Source organism: Seriola dumerili, unplaced genomic scaffold (genome assembly GCF_002260705.1).
Source record: "Seriola dumerili isolate Sdu_G_001 unplaced genomic scaffold, Sdu_1.0 BDQW01000322.1, whole genome shotgun sequence".
NCBI lineage: Eukaryota > Metazoa > Chordata > Actinopteri > Carangiformes > Carangidae > Seriola > Seriola dumerili.
The window spans coordinates 480,333-494,625 of NW_019174577.1; the positions used below are offsets into that span (position 1 = coordinate 480,333).

Consider the following 14,293-nt stretch of genomic DNA (forward strand, 5'->3'; position numbering starts at 1 on the left):
TCGCCGCCCTCACTGTTGTTGAGGGCACTCTTCCACTGTCCACGTCCCAAGTAATTGCCACTACATGTAAATATCAAGTGGTTACTGAATAATTAGTATTTCATTGGCCAGCAGTCACCTCTGGGCCCAGTCTACACTTTAGACCCCTCCCTCGTAGAGCCGCCCTGAAGACAGGGGCCCCTTTTGAATGACAGCGCTTGGGAAAGAAGACGAATTTTTGTCTGATTTCCCGCAGCCACAGCGTCGATGAGAAGCAGTCGAGGAACTCCATTCTAACTGAATGGATTGGTATGGGGAGAAGCGGACCTCAAATCACGGCTAAGCGGCAGCTTTGGGACTGTGTAACGTTGACGATGGTTTTACTTTCGCTGCTGTTTCGACCAGGTAAGTGCTGCCTTTTTCAATCCGTGCTCCTCCACTCCTCTCCTGCATGCAAAGCTGCGTCCCGCACTCCCTGAAATGGAGGTGGAGGTGGAAAAAAGTTAACTTTTTCGCTGTGTGGCTAAACTCAAATTCTTTAATGACTTTTAACTTTCCTTGCATATAATTACGGGCTTTTGCGTGTTTGGTGTTTAAAGAGGGACGAAAAGAGTCGCTGTTGTTTAAAAGTACCCCGTCCACAGCGGGGACAAAGTAATGTCCTGTTGCTGCGGAGTATCCCAGCCTCCAGCCTGCACTGCAACACTTGTATCGCTGCTAGCCGAGCAGCACGAGTTAACTCACTTTACGGACGTCTGTTTTCACAAATTTACCACTTTCCGCACCCAAAACAACTTTATTAAACAAGTTTGCCACCAACCGATTATCAGTTCACACATTTAACCAAACAGACGCATTGCTGCTGCAACTTTTACCAAGTTGTGTTCAGTTACGACTTAGCTCCCCGTTAGCATAGCTCATTAGCAACTGGCGTTCAGCACCCTCAGTCGGACCAGAAGAAAACCACGGGGCTTGTTTTTTAAAAACCAGAAAATGCCGCTAATAGAAAACCAAACGGTTACATTTAGTGTTCTTTTCTCGACGGTGGCTTTTACATCTAGTTTGGATGGTTTAAGCTGTTGTCGAGTCTATTTGGAGCACGATATTTCCCCCTATTCATGCTTCATTTATTAACTTTGTTAGCCACCATGCATGGGGGTCCAACTTTTTGGCCTCTGAACGTGTTGGTCGCTCCTCTGTCCGAGCCGGAGACCAGGAACCAGCTAACCGAACCACATCAAAGAGCATGCTTTGTTTGGATTTTGAAGTTGATATATTTCATATGTAATGTCCAGTTCCCTAAAGTGTTTCTCACTTTTGTGTTTAAGACAAAGTTAACACACTTGATGAGATTTTTTATTTTTTTTTACCAAGGGGGTTTCAGCTGTTTATTTCAACTGTTGTGAAGTTAGACTTGAGTAATCTCTATCGGGGAATTAGAAAAAACTATTCACACAACCGTACTCTTTATACATTTATTTTGTTATTAACGCGAAAGTCACATACTAATTATTAAAGTATTATTTGATGTGGATATCTTTAACGTTAAATGTTACAACTTAGATGAGTAAACAAATGACAGAATATAAATGGTATTTAACTTTAATGTTAGTTATTCAGACAATCATGCTTTAATTTAACAAATCAGTCCTGAAAACATTATATGTAAAGATGATAAACAGTACTCTTGGAGCTATGTCTTGCAACACACAAGGTTCAAATTTATTTTTAAGTAGTGTATGAGCACTATAAGTGGTGTGATGGTTGAAATACACTGAAATAGTGCCTGAAAGGCATTTAGAAGTTGGTTATAGTAAAAAAACAAACAAAAAAAAACTGTATTGTATGTACATAAGTTTATTGAAATAGACTTGTGTCCAAAACATTGGCAAATTTCTTCATGTTTGAGTATTTATTTTACAGTGTCAAAGTGTAATCACTATGATTTAACAAAAACCTTTAAAAAATAGTTTATCTACCATTTAATACAATGTAAAGATGTTTTCAGGATTGTTTTGTACTGATCTTGAGTATCTGGCCCTGAGCCAACTGAGGCATGCATTGTGGCTATGTTGGAACCAATACTGACTATTTGACACTTGTTACACTGCAACCTACAGACCAGGCCGAAACCATTGTAAAACAGTGCCTTTGTCTCCTTCTCTATCTATATAACTGTAATCTACTAATCTATAATATACTAACACCAATGCTGTTTGTGTGGTCTGTTTGAATTTTCCTTTTTCTGTTCTCATGTTTCCCCTATGGTCCTCACACTTATTGGGAGCCTACTAAGTGCCAGAGCAAAAAGACTCTTCAGGGAGATGCATGATTGTTGATGGCCTCACAGGCAGTGATTGTCAAAAAGTGTCAATCACAGCAGACTTGGGTGACCTCGTAACGAGACGGGGGAGCCCTGTTGGAATTCAGTGGAGGGATGCAGAATGGCTCTAACTTGACCTCTCACACTCCATCTCGGTTTTATCAGGGCTGGTGTTGAACTGCAGTGACAGTGAGATGCATTAATCATCTGCCATGCTCCTTCTGTGAATCAGATGTAAAGTGAAGAAATGATTAAAAAAATATTCATGAGCACTTGGTGTGAAATCTCCATGCTTGTCTTGTCGTCTCTGTTCGGGCAGTTGGGAGATTTGATGGAGCTTTGGAGTAAACAGAAGAATTCTCTGTTGCCATAGAAGGGCAGTGTATTGCAACTGATCGCAGTCTTGCAGTAGAAGTGATGTACGTGTTTTGGATGCTGGCTGATGTTGATCTGCTGTCTGTTGAAAATGGAAAATGAAATCCATCCCAGACATCCCACCCAAAAGTAACACACAACTGAAATGAACTCGATGAATGTCTACACTCTTATTTCCTGCAGAAGGAAGTTGTAGTTCTTTCTTTTGCTTGGTAATATAATGATAATATCCCACATGTGAGTCTTAACTCAACCGGAAGCCCTGTATTTAGGCAATACCATCTAAATATCACATGCTGTGTTTGCAGCCCCTACCCCTGCCCAGCTTCCAGTTAGGACCCTGAGATGCGGAAGAAGCACCATTCTTTGTGATGTTCCTCTTGTGATCCTCCTGAAGTTAGCTGCCCCCATATACCGAGCTCTGCCGTGCCATGTAGAGTAGCTTAATGGATTTCAATTACCTCAGCAACAGCCAAACCACATTCAACACCCTCAGGCAAACTAACACAGGTTGATTTCCTCCTACAGTGAGGCTACATGCTATTTCTGTGAGGGCTAGTTGGGGGAAATAAGTTTTGACTGACTCTGGAGCACAGTGTGGGATCATGGCCTCGTGAGCTCACACATTTGGGTTTTAATGGCTCTCCTGATTGAGCTAAACTTGATAGTGGAAAAGTTTTGACTCTGCTGGCTCAAGTATTGAGCTGACGTAATGTATCCGTAAATGTCAGATGGATTTTAGATTGTTAAAAGAAGTAAACTTTGTATGGGTTATATTGGTAGATCATCAGCATAATTATTGCAGAGAGGGAGGTAACGGAGGATAATGACTAAACAAAATTTTCATAGTTATTGTCACATATTTAGGTGTTGCAGGACAAAATGTTGATTTTCATTGTTTTTGTTTTTCAGCTCACTGCCAGCAGTGTCGAATTCAGCGCTGCAATGCCGAGTACGTGGCTTCTACCTCACCCTCTAGTGGTCTGCAGGAGGACGTGGCTCTGGATGTGGACTACTGCATCGCCCTGAGGGCCTACGCCCTGTGCACCCGGCGGCAGGCACGCAGCTGTAGGGGTGACTTGGTTTACCACTCAGCTGTCTTTCGCATTAAGGAGTTATTCTCTCAGCATAACTGCTCCAGCGACGGGCCCACCTCCTCCGCCAAGGTGCCCAGCACGTCTCGGCCGGCTGTGTCGGAGCTGTGCGACTATGAGAATCGGGTCCTCATGTCTGGCTCAGCGGGTCAGCAGAAGAAATACGCCCACTGTGGATTATTTGGAGACCCGCACCTACGGACTTTCCGAGACGAGTTTCAGACCTGTAAGGTGGAAGGGGCGTGGCCTCTGATTGATAACCGCTTCCTGTCGGTGCAGGTGACCAATGTGCCTGTTGTCCTCGGCTCGAGCGCCACGGCAACCAGCAAGGTGAGCATGGTTTTATATCAGAGGTTCCCATATTTTTGGACGTGTGAGCCCTTGAAACAAAGTAGTGTCTACTTGCAACCCCTGTCATAGTTTGCAACTGCCTCTTTAAGTTGTTTCAACCAAAATATTATTTTCATTTCTTATATAGTTTAATTTGAATACATTTTGGAGGCTTGAATAAGTATCTATTCAGAATTTCACAAGAAAAACAAGCAAACATTAAAGGCACCTGGCAACAATAAACCTAATTAATTTTTTCATTCTGCAGATTTATATTGTAACCCCTTTGGGAGGTCTCAAACCTCAGCTAGGGAACCACCAGTTTAGAAGGTGCAGTGAATTTAGTATCTTGTATAATTTGATCAAAGTGCTGGTCATTGTTTTTAATATAAGATTTTCTGCATTATGAGTGGAAATCTACTACTTTTGTCACAACAACCGCCTATGTCCATATTAGAAATCAACACTTTTGTTATACTAAGTTTGAATTTAATGGCCTATATGAGTAGGCTGTTTTTGGATGCTAGCTTGCGAGCTTAAGTATTGCCATGAAGTATCAAACATGTGAAGTTAATCGTCATTCCACGGTGCCTCTCGAGCCTCCAGCATTCCTCTTGTCTTGGAGCTCCTTCAGATCTGTGAGGGGAAAAGAGAGGAGGGGAGTCCTTAGTGGTGTTGAATCACAGACATGCTTGAGCGCTCTACCTTTAACACATGGGTGGTCATATGGTAGTGATTAACGCTCACTCAAACATTTTCCTCCACCACCACGATCTGGAATGTTTTTTTCACCCCTCTGGTCAAATAATTAACTGGGCGCTTTTTGTGTAAATATGGAATAATGTGGAAAAATAAAGGAATAATTGGACTGCAGCAAGTTTTTTTTTTTTAAATTCTGTTAATTAAATAGGCTGGCCTTTAAAAGCTCTATGTTTTCGGGTAATGTCACTGGCTTCCCTAAACTTACCAATTCTCCTGTTTGAAACCAAGCTATGTAAAACAATAAACTGTGTCATATTGTGTCAGGGATTTCAGAGCAAACTTTTTCAAAGGTATATGCAGCCTAATGCAAACCTGTAGTGTGTGTACAGTCTGCATGTCTGTGCCAGCACCCGCATGGACCCATCATGCTTTTGGAGTTGTTTTCAACTGCCAGACTTAAGACAGGAAATCATCCATCAAATACAGTATCCCCGTAAGTGTAAACGTAACCGCAGCCACCGCTTTGTCAAGATGTTTTGAAGAAACAGAGGTTAGGCCCCAATTTTTCAAAGCTCAGCTGGAATACAAATCACAGTCAGTCACTGAGCAAAAACCAGCAGTGCCACTGTAGAGGTGATGGAACATATACAGATAATTGAGCCGCTTATAAAACAGTGCTGTTTGATCTGACATTCAAGGAAGAGTAGTGGAGTTATTGCCCTTATTTTTAGTGTTAGTATTTGTTGTGTGTGTGTAAGAAAGGATCGGTGATTGTAAAGACCATAAATTGATTTTAGTTGTCATTAATGTGAGGAGTTTGGTTGGTTATGAACCATTAGACGTCTGTGACAACAATCCTCTTGAATACTTAAAATTGGAATAAGATTATACCAAAGGGAAATTCACTGTCAGTGTATGGGGAGAAGCCAGGGAGGCCCACAAACGTGTTCCTCAGCCTTTTAAATTTGTGGTTTCCTGCTGCCACCTTGTGGCTTTAATCAATACTGCTCTTATTCAGGGTTTAGGCAGGTACCTTTCAAGTGTATCATTACATTGAAGCAAAGATGTGACCTTTTAGCTCAGTTATCAGTTGTTTTATGTTTGGGAGAATATTCACACTATAACATAAAATACAAATTTGTCTTGTAAAATATTTTCATATGTGATTTAATATTGATTTTATTTGTTTCTCCACATTTCAGATCACAGTGATCTTCAAGTCCTATCACGGCTGTACAGATCAGAAGGTGTACCAGGCCACCACTGAGGATCTGCCGTTGGCTTTTCAGGATGGGACTCGCAGCGGTGGTGAGAGCGGCAGCCTGACCATTGACGAGCGTGGTGGCTCTGGAGTGGGCCGGCAGGTGAAGATTCAGGCCCGTTACATCGGCACTTCCATCATCATCCGGCGCGTTGGCAGCTACCTGACCTTTGCCATCCGCATGCCGGAGGACAACCTGGACTTTTCGGAGGACAACGGGGGTCTGCAGCTCTGCCTGCACGGCTGCCCGCGCAATGAGCTCATCAAAGAGCACACACTGGCCCGGCAGAGCCAGCAGCCCCGCCTGCAGGGCACCAACACAGAACTGGGCCCTCTGCGGCCTCCTCACCAGGTCTACACGGTGGAGCGGGCCACGGCCAAGTGTAGAGAGACTCTGCAGGTGGAAGATGTGTACTTTCAGTCCTGTGTGTTTGACTTGCTGACCACAGGAGACCCTGAGTTCTCTATGGCAGCCTATGGCGCTCTGGAGGATTTAAAGGCTCTGCCGCCCAGTAAACTGAAGCAGAACTCCCCGAGGACTCCTCATTTTTACAACAGAGGGGTGTCACACACGTCGACAGCAGCAGCGGCCAACAGTCCCCTGCTCTCACTCATACTCCTCATTCTGCTGCTTTTGTAAAAAAAAAAATAAATGAATATTAATGATTTTAAAAAAGGAGAAACATGGAAGCAAACAAAACGTGGAAGCATTACCAGCTTGAGGAAAGAGTGACTAGAGCTCAGACATGTATTTGTTTTTGTTTTGTTTTTCTTGGAAATTTTGAATGTTTTCTGTTTTTGTCATTTGAAGGATTTCACACTCATGAAAGATGACGTTTGTTCCCACTTTACATTATCTGTGGATTTATACGTGGATCCCATCATCTGAAGTAAAACAGATTCACATACAGTCATGTGGTTTGAGGTCAAATACAATGTGTTCACCATTTTCACACTCTCACTATTAATTGGTTTACATCAGTATTTTAAAAGGTAAAACTCATAATCGTGTGTGCTGACCTCCATGGGGCTTTTTTTTGTAAATATTTCATTTTTACTGAGAAAATGCACAACCTCCAAACACTCCACCATGTATGGAGCTGCTTAAATGTCATAAACTCAAAGTTGTTTTTTATATGGCTTCTAGATCCTGTATAATCCAGTAACATCACTAGCACTTACAGGTTTTAACAGCAAGTTGTGTGTATTTAAATGTTGTTTCTTTGTCTATTTCTGAAATCGACATGTTAAATACACAGGATCCAACAACTGTATGTAAAAACTACCTATCCATAATATATGATGTGTCAGTGTGATATTCTCAGCAGTTTCTCATCTTCTGTGAAACACTCCTCTTCAAGCTGTTTGGCTTCCAGTTTTAAAGGTAAAAAAAAAACAACAAATCTTTATATAATAATATATTAAAAGAGTGTATATATGTGTTTTATATTGTGTACATTTGCCCGTGTATAGATGTTTTAACTGTAATATGTTTTACATTTGTTGTGTTTAGTAGGTTATTTTGAGACATTGTAAGAAACGTAAACTAATATGTTTGTGTTGTATGTGTCATTTTCTGTATTAAAGTGTTGGACACTCGACCAAGAACTGTTTTTCTCCTTCTTTTTTGTCATTCTTTTGTGAACTTTGCAGTTATTGAAACATGAATGGGGAAACGTGTGCACTGTTTCTCAGTTGAGACGTCAGATAATCATAAAATGACAGTAAACATTTTTTAAAATAACAGTGTTTCACAGTAGTGGCATTTCCTAACTCTGTGCCTGTAATGCCACTTCTGTCCTGTTGGGGTCCTCAGTCTATAAGGCCTGACAGCTTGTAGTATAAAGACAGTTTTGACAAGCTGGCTGTGTAGCTGTAGGGATCCACAGTATGTTCTCAGTCCCCTGTGTAAATGTTACCTCTGAGTGCTGAGCTGGCTGCTGGCTTTGCTTTTGTCTGCCAGAGCGCTGCATGGCTCCAAATAGGATTTAGTCTGTGGTTAACACCAGGTTAGAGTCAACAACAGCACACGGTGCTGATATTTGCACTGTATATGAACAATGAGTGCTGGGACTAGAGAGAGGGATGTGATCAGCTTTTATCACCATCAAAAATGCAATTAAGAAGGCTCCAGCACACTCCTTTATAAAGACATTAAGAATTAATGCTCTATAATTAGTAGATGTAGATTTAATTTTTATCTTGAACTGAGTTAAAAGTAACTCTGAGTGACAGCATGTTTCGTCACATGTGCAGTCATACTTAATCTCTCCATGTCCCATTTCTTCAAATAAAGACAACACCTCGGTGAGCTGCGTGGTTTGAGAGACGGCTGATGAAACACAGCCTCAATTTAACACTTTTACATGTGAGGCACATTTCAGATCGCCTGGATCAAGTTCATCACCTCCTTCCTCATTTTAGGAGGAAGGAGGAGAGGGATGGAGAAGGAGGGAGGCGATTGTGGATTGGTGTAGTACATTCACTCAAGTACTCGTCTTAAGTACAGTTTTGAGGTACCTGTGCTTAATTTGAATCTTTGCATTATGTGCTATTTTATACTGCACTACATTTCAGAGGTAAATATTGTACTTTTTACCCCACTACATTCATCTCTCAGATATAGTTACTGGTTACTTTTCGGATTTAGTTTTACATTAAAAAACTTCAGACAAGCTCATAAAATTAAAAAAAACATTTTTAAAGATTAAACCAGTGGTTGCCAGCGTTTCAGCTTATGACTCATTACAAGGTCCCTCTGTCATGTTCAAGACCCAAAGTCAAATTATTTTTCTGTCAATCAACTAATCAATTACTTTACTGATTGTTTCATCTTGTGACACTTTGGACCACGAGGCTGGGAACCACTGAACGTGTTTAATGTGGTTTGATCTAGCTGCATGTAACCAGCTACAACAGGGAAATGCTTCTTACATACTGATGTATCGGAACTGAAAATCTAATACCGTCATTTATAATAATGTGTCAGTCACAAGGAACACTTTACTTGATTATAAGTACTTGTACTTCTGATATTTAAAGTACATTTTGCTGTACCTTTACTCGTGTGGGAACTACTTGTTTGTTTTTACACAGTTGTATTGATACTTTTTCCTGAAGTTAATGACCTGAATAATTCTTCCTCTAGGCTCACTCTACCACCTTTCATCAAAATACGTTGCTCTGTGCTCTGTGTGTTGCAGCTGATGAGATATGTTCCTCCAACCTACGTGCTTTATGGTTTAAACAAAGCTGAAAAGCTTCAGGCCCTGTCTTGATTCATGTTACCTGTTGAGATACAGTCACCTGACAGCTCTGTCAGACACTACCAGCCTTATATAATAACCCCATGTGAGAGCGCCCTCTCCGTCTGCTGTAAGGTGATGAGTTTCTTGACAACTTCAGAACATTTAAAATGTGAAAAAAATTACATTGACATTGAAAACTTCTATAATAAAAAGAAAAATTGGAAATGAAGAGTGTATAAAAACTTCAACACTTCACTGACAGTAGAGTCCCGTCAGGTTTGCAGGAAACTGCTCTAGCCTGTATAGATTGCTCGTCCACCCTCTTTGAGCCATCCTGTCTTGACTTTCCCCTGTAAACAAGGACAATTACCAAGCTAATGAGTTGAGAAAAAACTGCTTGAGTGATTGATTCTCTCAATGGGGAAATTAATTTGATATTAATAGAGCACTTGGCAAGATAAATAGATAGTGGTGTGTGAGTCCTCTCCTTGATTGATAATGGATAGATTGATGGCTGTCTTAACGCAAGATCTTCCTTATACTTAAATGAGGTGGCCTTGATGAGGAGGCTTTTGTATCACAAGATGATCAAGTGTGGAAAGCATTATGAGGCTTGAATTCACTTTGATATTGATGTTTAAGGTATCATAGCTCAAGTAAGAGAGGAGCTGAAAGGCCTCAAATGTACATTACATGATAACATTAATAAAAGATAATGCAGAGGATGAGGAGTGATTTTTGTATATGTAGAAAACATCTTCAGTGAGTTGCATTTTAGCAGTTTACGCTCTTGCTGGATTCATTGATACTAAATGATGCCGAAGATGTCGGTCAGCCGCAGCTGTAAACTCATTCAGCTGCTCTTGTGAGATTGTGTTTGCCTCCAGTTTCACAAGTGGCTCCTTAAATGATCACCTTGCATCATTCCCGCAGTTCCTGACGACTTGTTAGACCCCCTAACCCTCTCTCGCTGAAGCATTTTGGTTAATGATGCACTCAAGAGTCTGATTGTTGCACCGAACAGAAGACGTCCAGCGTGTACATACATTACACCCTGTTACATGGGTCACTGCTGCAGAACAAAGAGCAAGAAGTTACTCATTTCTCAGGGAGTTTTCGTGTGTGTGTGTGTGTGTGTGTGTGTGGTTTTTAGACAGCTCTACTTGCAGCGATTATACAGCTATCTCATACCACAGGCTCTCTCATACCTGACCAACCCAATCTTTCTGTGTCTCCTCAATAATCAGAGTGACAGCAAGCAACTAGACACACCTCACCCACTGGCTCACTGCAGAATGGGTATTGACCTACATATCAAATCATATGCTCCTGGCTTGTGTGATAGAGATTTTGGGAGGGTGGGGGGATAAAACCGTATGATTGGCAGTCATACTTTAGTAAACACATTACATCCCCTGGGTTTCTGCCTCTTCATGTGTATTCTGTGTTGTAGGTAAAATGCCACGTCTAAGGATATATCCTACAAGCTCGGAGCTCCTGCCATTTCAGCAGCGTTTTCTCTGCTACTGTTACAGTAGAGAACAGCTGAGAGCACCTGGCTGTCTGAGGGTGTATTTTTATTAACGAGCCTGTGTCACCAAACTTTTAACAAATGGCCCCCCGGCACCCTGACGCCCCAAAAAACCCAGCTCGGAAATTAAGCATCTGCATCATAAATCTTGGAAAGTTACAATAATTTGCAATTCACTCCCTCATCAAAGGCAATATTACCCTAATTTATTATCTCCCTGCACGAGGGGCGCGCAAAGGCCGTGGAGATAAGAGTTTATCAGGAGGGGGATTGATTTTCATTAACTGATTGTAATAAAGATGAACTGCCTGCCGTGCACACTGACCAAGAGCCACACTTTATTGTAATTGGGACAATTTATTTCATGAGCCAGTGGCTCTACTTTTTTGTCCCTCCCATTCTTTTTCCTTTTTTTTTATTCCTCATATGCTCTTCAAAACATGAATGTGGTGTCTCAGCTGTACTGCTTCTGTTGCTACAGTGAGTGCTGATGTATGAAGATGATGATTACAAGGTGTATGTGCAGACGCAAGTCAACTGTCAAGACGTTGCATCAGATTTAGCTTCTGGCATCAAAGCCATGCAATAGTTATGTAAACTTGACTGATACTCGCCGCCTTCCTTATATCAATTTACTGCTTGTCAAGATGATAATGTTATTTGTTCCCCTGTCTTTCTATTACAGCCTCTGCGTGACACCTCCCGACTGAGAATGTCTGATGTTTGTGTGCAGTGGTTTTGTTTTTGTATTCTTTTACTATCCTGACACATATTTCACTCGTCTCTCTGCAGCAGAGCAGCATCAGGTGACCTGCTAACTAGTAAACCCTTCCACAATAACAGATCATTTAAATCATCCTACACAAACAGCAACGCAGTTTCTACATGAGGATGAAATAGGTTCATTTTTACCACTGGAGCATCTAGAATTTCAAGATGAATTCTAAGCTCAAAGGCTGCTGCCACAAAAATATGAACTGTAAAATGTTTTTTTTTGTTTTGTTTTAACTGAAGGAGTGTGTAGAGTGTGTAGCAATGACCCAGTTATCCTTTAAAGGGCAATGACCCTGATATCACAGTTTCATCACTCAACATGGATAAGGTGTCAGTAACAGATTCCAAGGTGCCGAGCTGTAAGAGGCTGCAACATCTGAACCGTGCAACTTTCAAGGTCCTGGAGCGGAGCAATGCCTTGTGCAACAACTCCCCCTCTCTTTGTGTCGTGGTTCAACACTTCATTCAATATTAGTGTGAGAAACAAAACATCCAGTTTGAATTTTTATTGTAAAATTGGAAAAAAAGGAGAGAAAGAGAGAAAAGCCCCAATAAGCATTTCTTTTGATACATATCTTTATCTTACCATAACCATAAAAGAAAAAAAAAACTGGCTAAATAAATAAATAAATAAATAAATAATAAATAAATAAATAAATAAATAAAAATAATAAATAAATAAATAAATAAACATCAAGTTACATACTTGAGCTGATAATTAAATATAAAATTATTAAATCATTAATCATTAATATGAAGTAATCTAAGCAGCAAGTATTAAGAAATTTCAACAGGGGGAAAAAAGTTTGGTTTCTCAGGCTAATACAGAACACATAGTTTTTTTTTAGTTTTTTTTTTTTTAAGTTTTTCTTTTTTATAAAAAGATACTGCTTTCCCTGTCAGTTAATCCATGCTGTACTGACGCTGCCACAAAAACAGGTGGCGCTCTCCTTTAAAAAGAAAAAAGAAAGAAAAACAATACAACCTGTAAACAGCATTTTCTCCTCCAGGTTTAAAGAATAGTACTGAGATTCCTCTTTTTGCGCCCTGTATGTCAGTAAAGTCTACTTCACAGACTCCATACTGCTGTTTATATGTTTTTGTATGCTTTGTGCTGAGAAACCAGAAAGTTAAGATCTTTATAAAGCGAAACCCTCCCCCCTCCCCGGCCCCCCCCTCCATTTCAAACTCTAACCTATATTTACCCAAAGAAAGGTCCTGTGCTGATTTTCCATAATATACAGATTTCATATTTATAATAAGCTACTATCCTTAGCATTCAAACCATAGTTAAAGAATCATATTGTTAATACGAGTAGTACCATAATCATAATCTTTAACCCTCCCTGCCCCCCGTTGAGCATGCTCAGAGATTGAAAGGGCACCATGGTAGGATGACAGATATTTAAAAAAAAAATGATAAAAATAGATGCAAGAGTGAAAACAATGTAAGAGATAAACTTCAGCTCGACCACATGCAGCTTATGTATAACACTAATGGAATCATTACTGCCGTTTCAGTTCTGATGATTCATGAAAGTTAAACAACTCACTTCATTTCCTGGATTTTAGTCTTTTCATTACTTTCCTTCCTTTTTTCTGAATCATATAGCAGATATGTATATCCAGGCTTATGCACTACATACACAACTGTAAACTCAATCAGGTTGGAAACTGTCCCCATCCACAAACCTTCAGTGTTTTAATTGCGCTCAATCAACTTTCTTTTTTTTTTTTCTTGGCAGAATGAAATTAACTCAACATCTTTTCAAACTCATTAAATTTCAGCCACAGCTGGCATCTTTAATTTGCATTACCCAAGCTGTTGTGAAGGCCAAATTTAATTTGATTTTAATAATTTAAAAAACTCTCCAGTAGAAATCCCATAAGAAAAGATTTTTGAGCGGGTTTATAAGGCCCTGTATGGCCCGGGGAAAAGAGGGCATATATCACAGCTTCCTAAAGCTGCTGGGCCCTGACAGGAGAGAGGAAACTAACAGTAACTCACCAGGGGGGAAAAAAGCTGTCGTCTGGCAAATATATATGAAATCTACCCTTTTCACTGGAAAAGCCTATTGTACCTATTGTATATCATAACAGCCTGAACTGACCCCCCCTGCCTACACTGTTATACGATATCACAAAATCAAATATTTCATTCTACTAATGAACATTTCCTGAAAGTAACACATTTATAATACGTTATCATAAAATATCAAGGAATCTGGCACATTTAAAGTCTGATGAGGAGATGCAGTGGATATGCTTGCATAATTTGGCAATTCAAGATGAGAAAAGGCATTTTCAAAGACTTCCTTCTTACACCATCTAAGTTTTTCCTGCAACAGAACAATATACAGTGAATGAGGGTAACATTTGTGAAAGGTCTACTAATAAATGAAACATCCCCTCTCTAATAATACTGATCCAGTGGAGCAGAAAAATAAAAAGGAATGGCTGAGCCACAGTAAAAAATAAAAGAAAGGATACAGTCATCAGGACCTGGGCAGTCATTCTGCTGATAACAATTGTTGTACCAGACTACAGAGGCATAGTAGTCCTTTTTTCTGAAGACTCTACTTGTGTGGATGGGCCCATAGAGACAACACTGTGATTTGATGACTGAAGCACTGATGTGTCTAAAGTTTAGAGCGATGATCAGAGCGCTGAGGTCTC

General features: G+C 40.3%; 1 protein-coding gene across 1 annotated transcript; it reads left to right on the forward strand.

The window, feature by feature from the left end:
* Positions 1 to 202: 202 nt before the first annotated feature.
* LOC111232140 (repulsive guidance molecule A-like) lies at positions 203 to 7,658 on the forward strand. Its single transcript, XM_022759510.1, has 3 exons — positions 203 to 384; positions 3,590 to 4,101; positions 6,006 to 7,658. The coding sequence occupies exons 1-3, from the start codon at positions 291 to 293 to the stop codon at positions 6,702 to 6,704; spliced, it is 1,305 nt and encodes a 434-aa protein (XP_022615231.1). The 5' UTR covers positions 203 to 290; the 3' UTR covers positions 6,705 to 7,658.
* The last annotated feature ends 6,635 nt before the right edge of the window (positions 7,659 to 14,293 follow it).

What these genes read in the sequence shown, in the direction of transcription:
- LOC111232140 (XM_022759510.1), top strand. Translation starts at nt 291, where the DNA reads ATGGGGAGAAGCGGACCTCAAATCACGGCTAAGCGGCAGCTTTGGGAC. An exon ending in TTCGCTGCTGTTTCGACCAG is followed by an intron (nt 385 to 3,589) that starts GTAAGTGCTGCC and finishes TTTGTTTTTCAG; the next exon opens with CTCACTGCCAGCAGTGTCGA. An exon ending in GCGCCACGGCAACCAGCAAG is followed by an intron (nt 4,102 to 6,005) that starts GTGAGCATGGTT and finishes TCCACATTTCAG; the next exon opens with ATCACAGTGATCTTCAAGTC.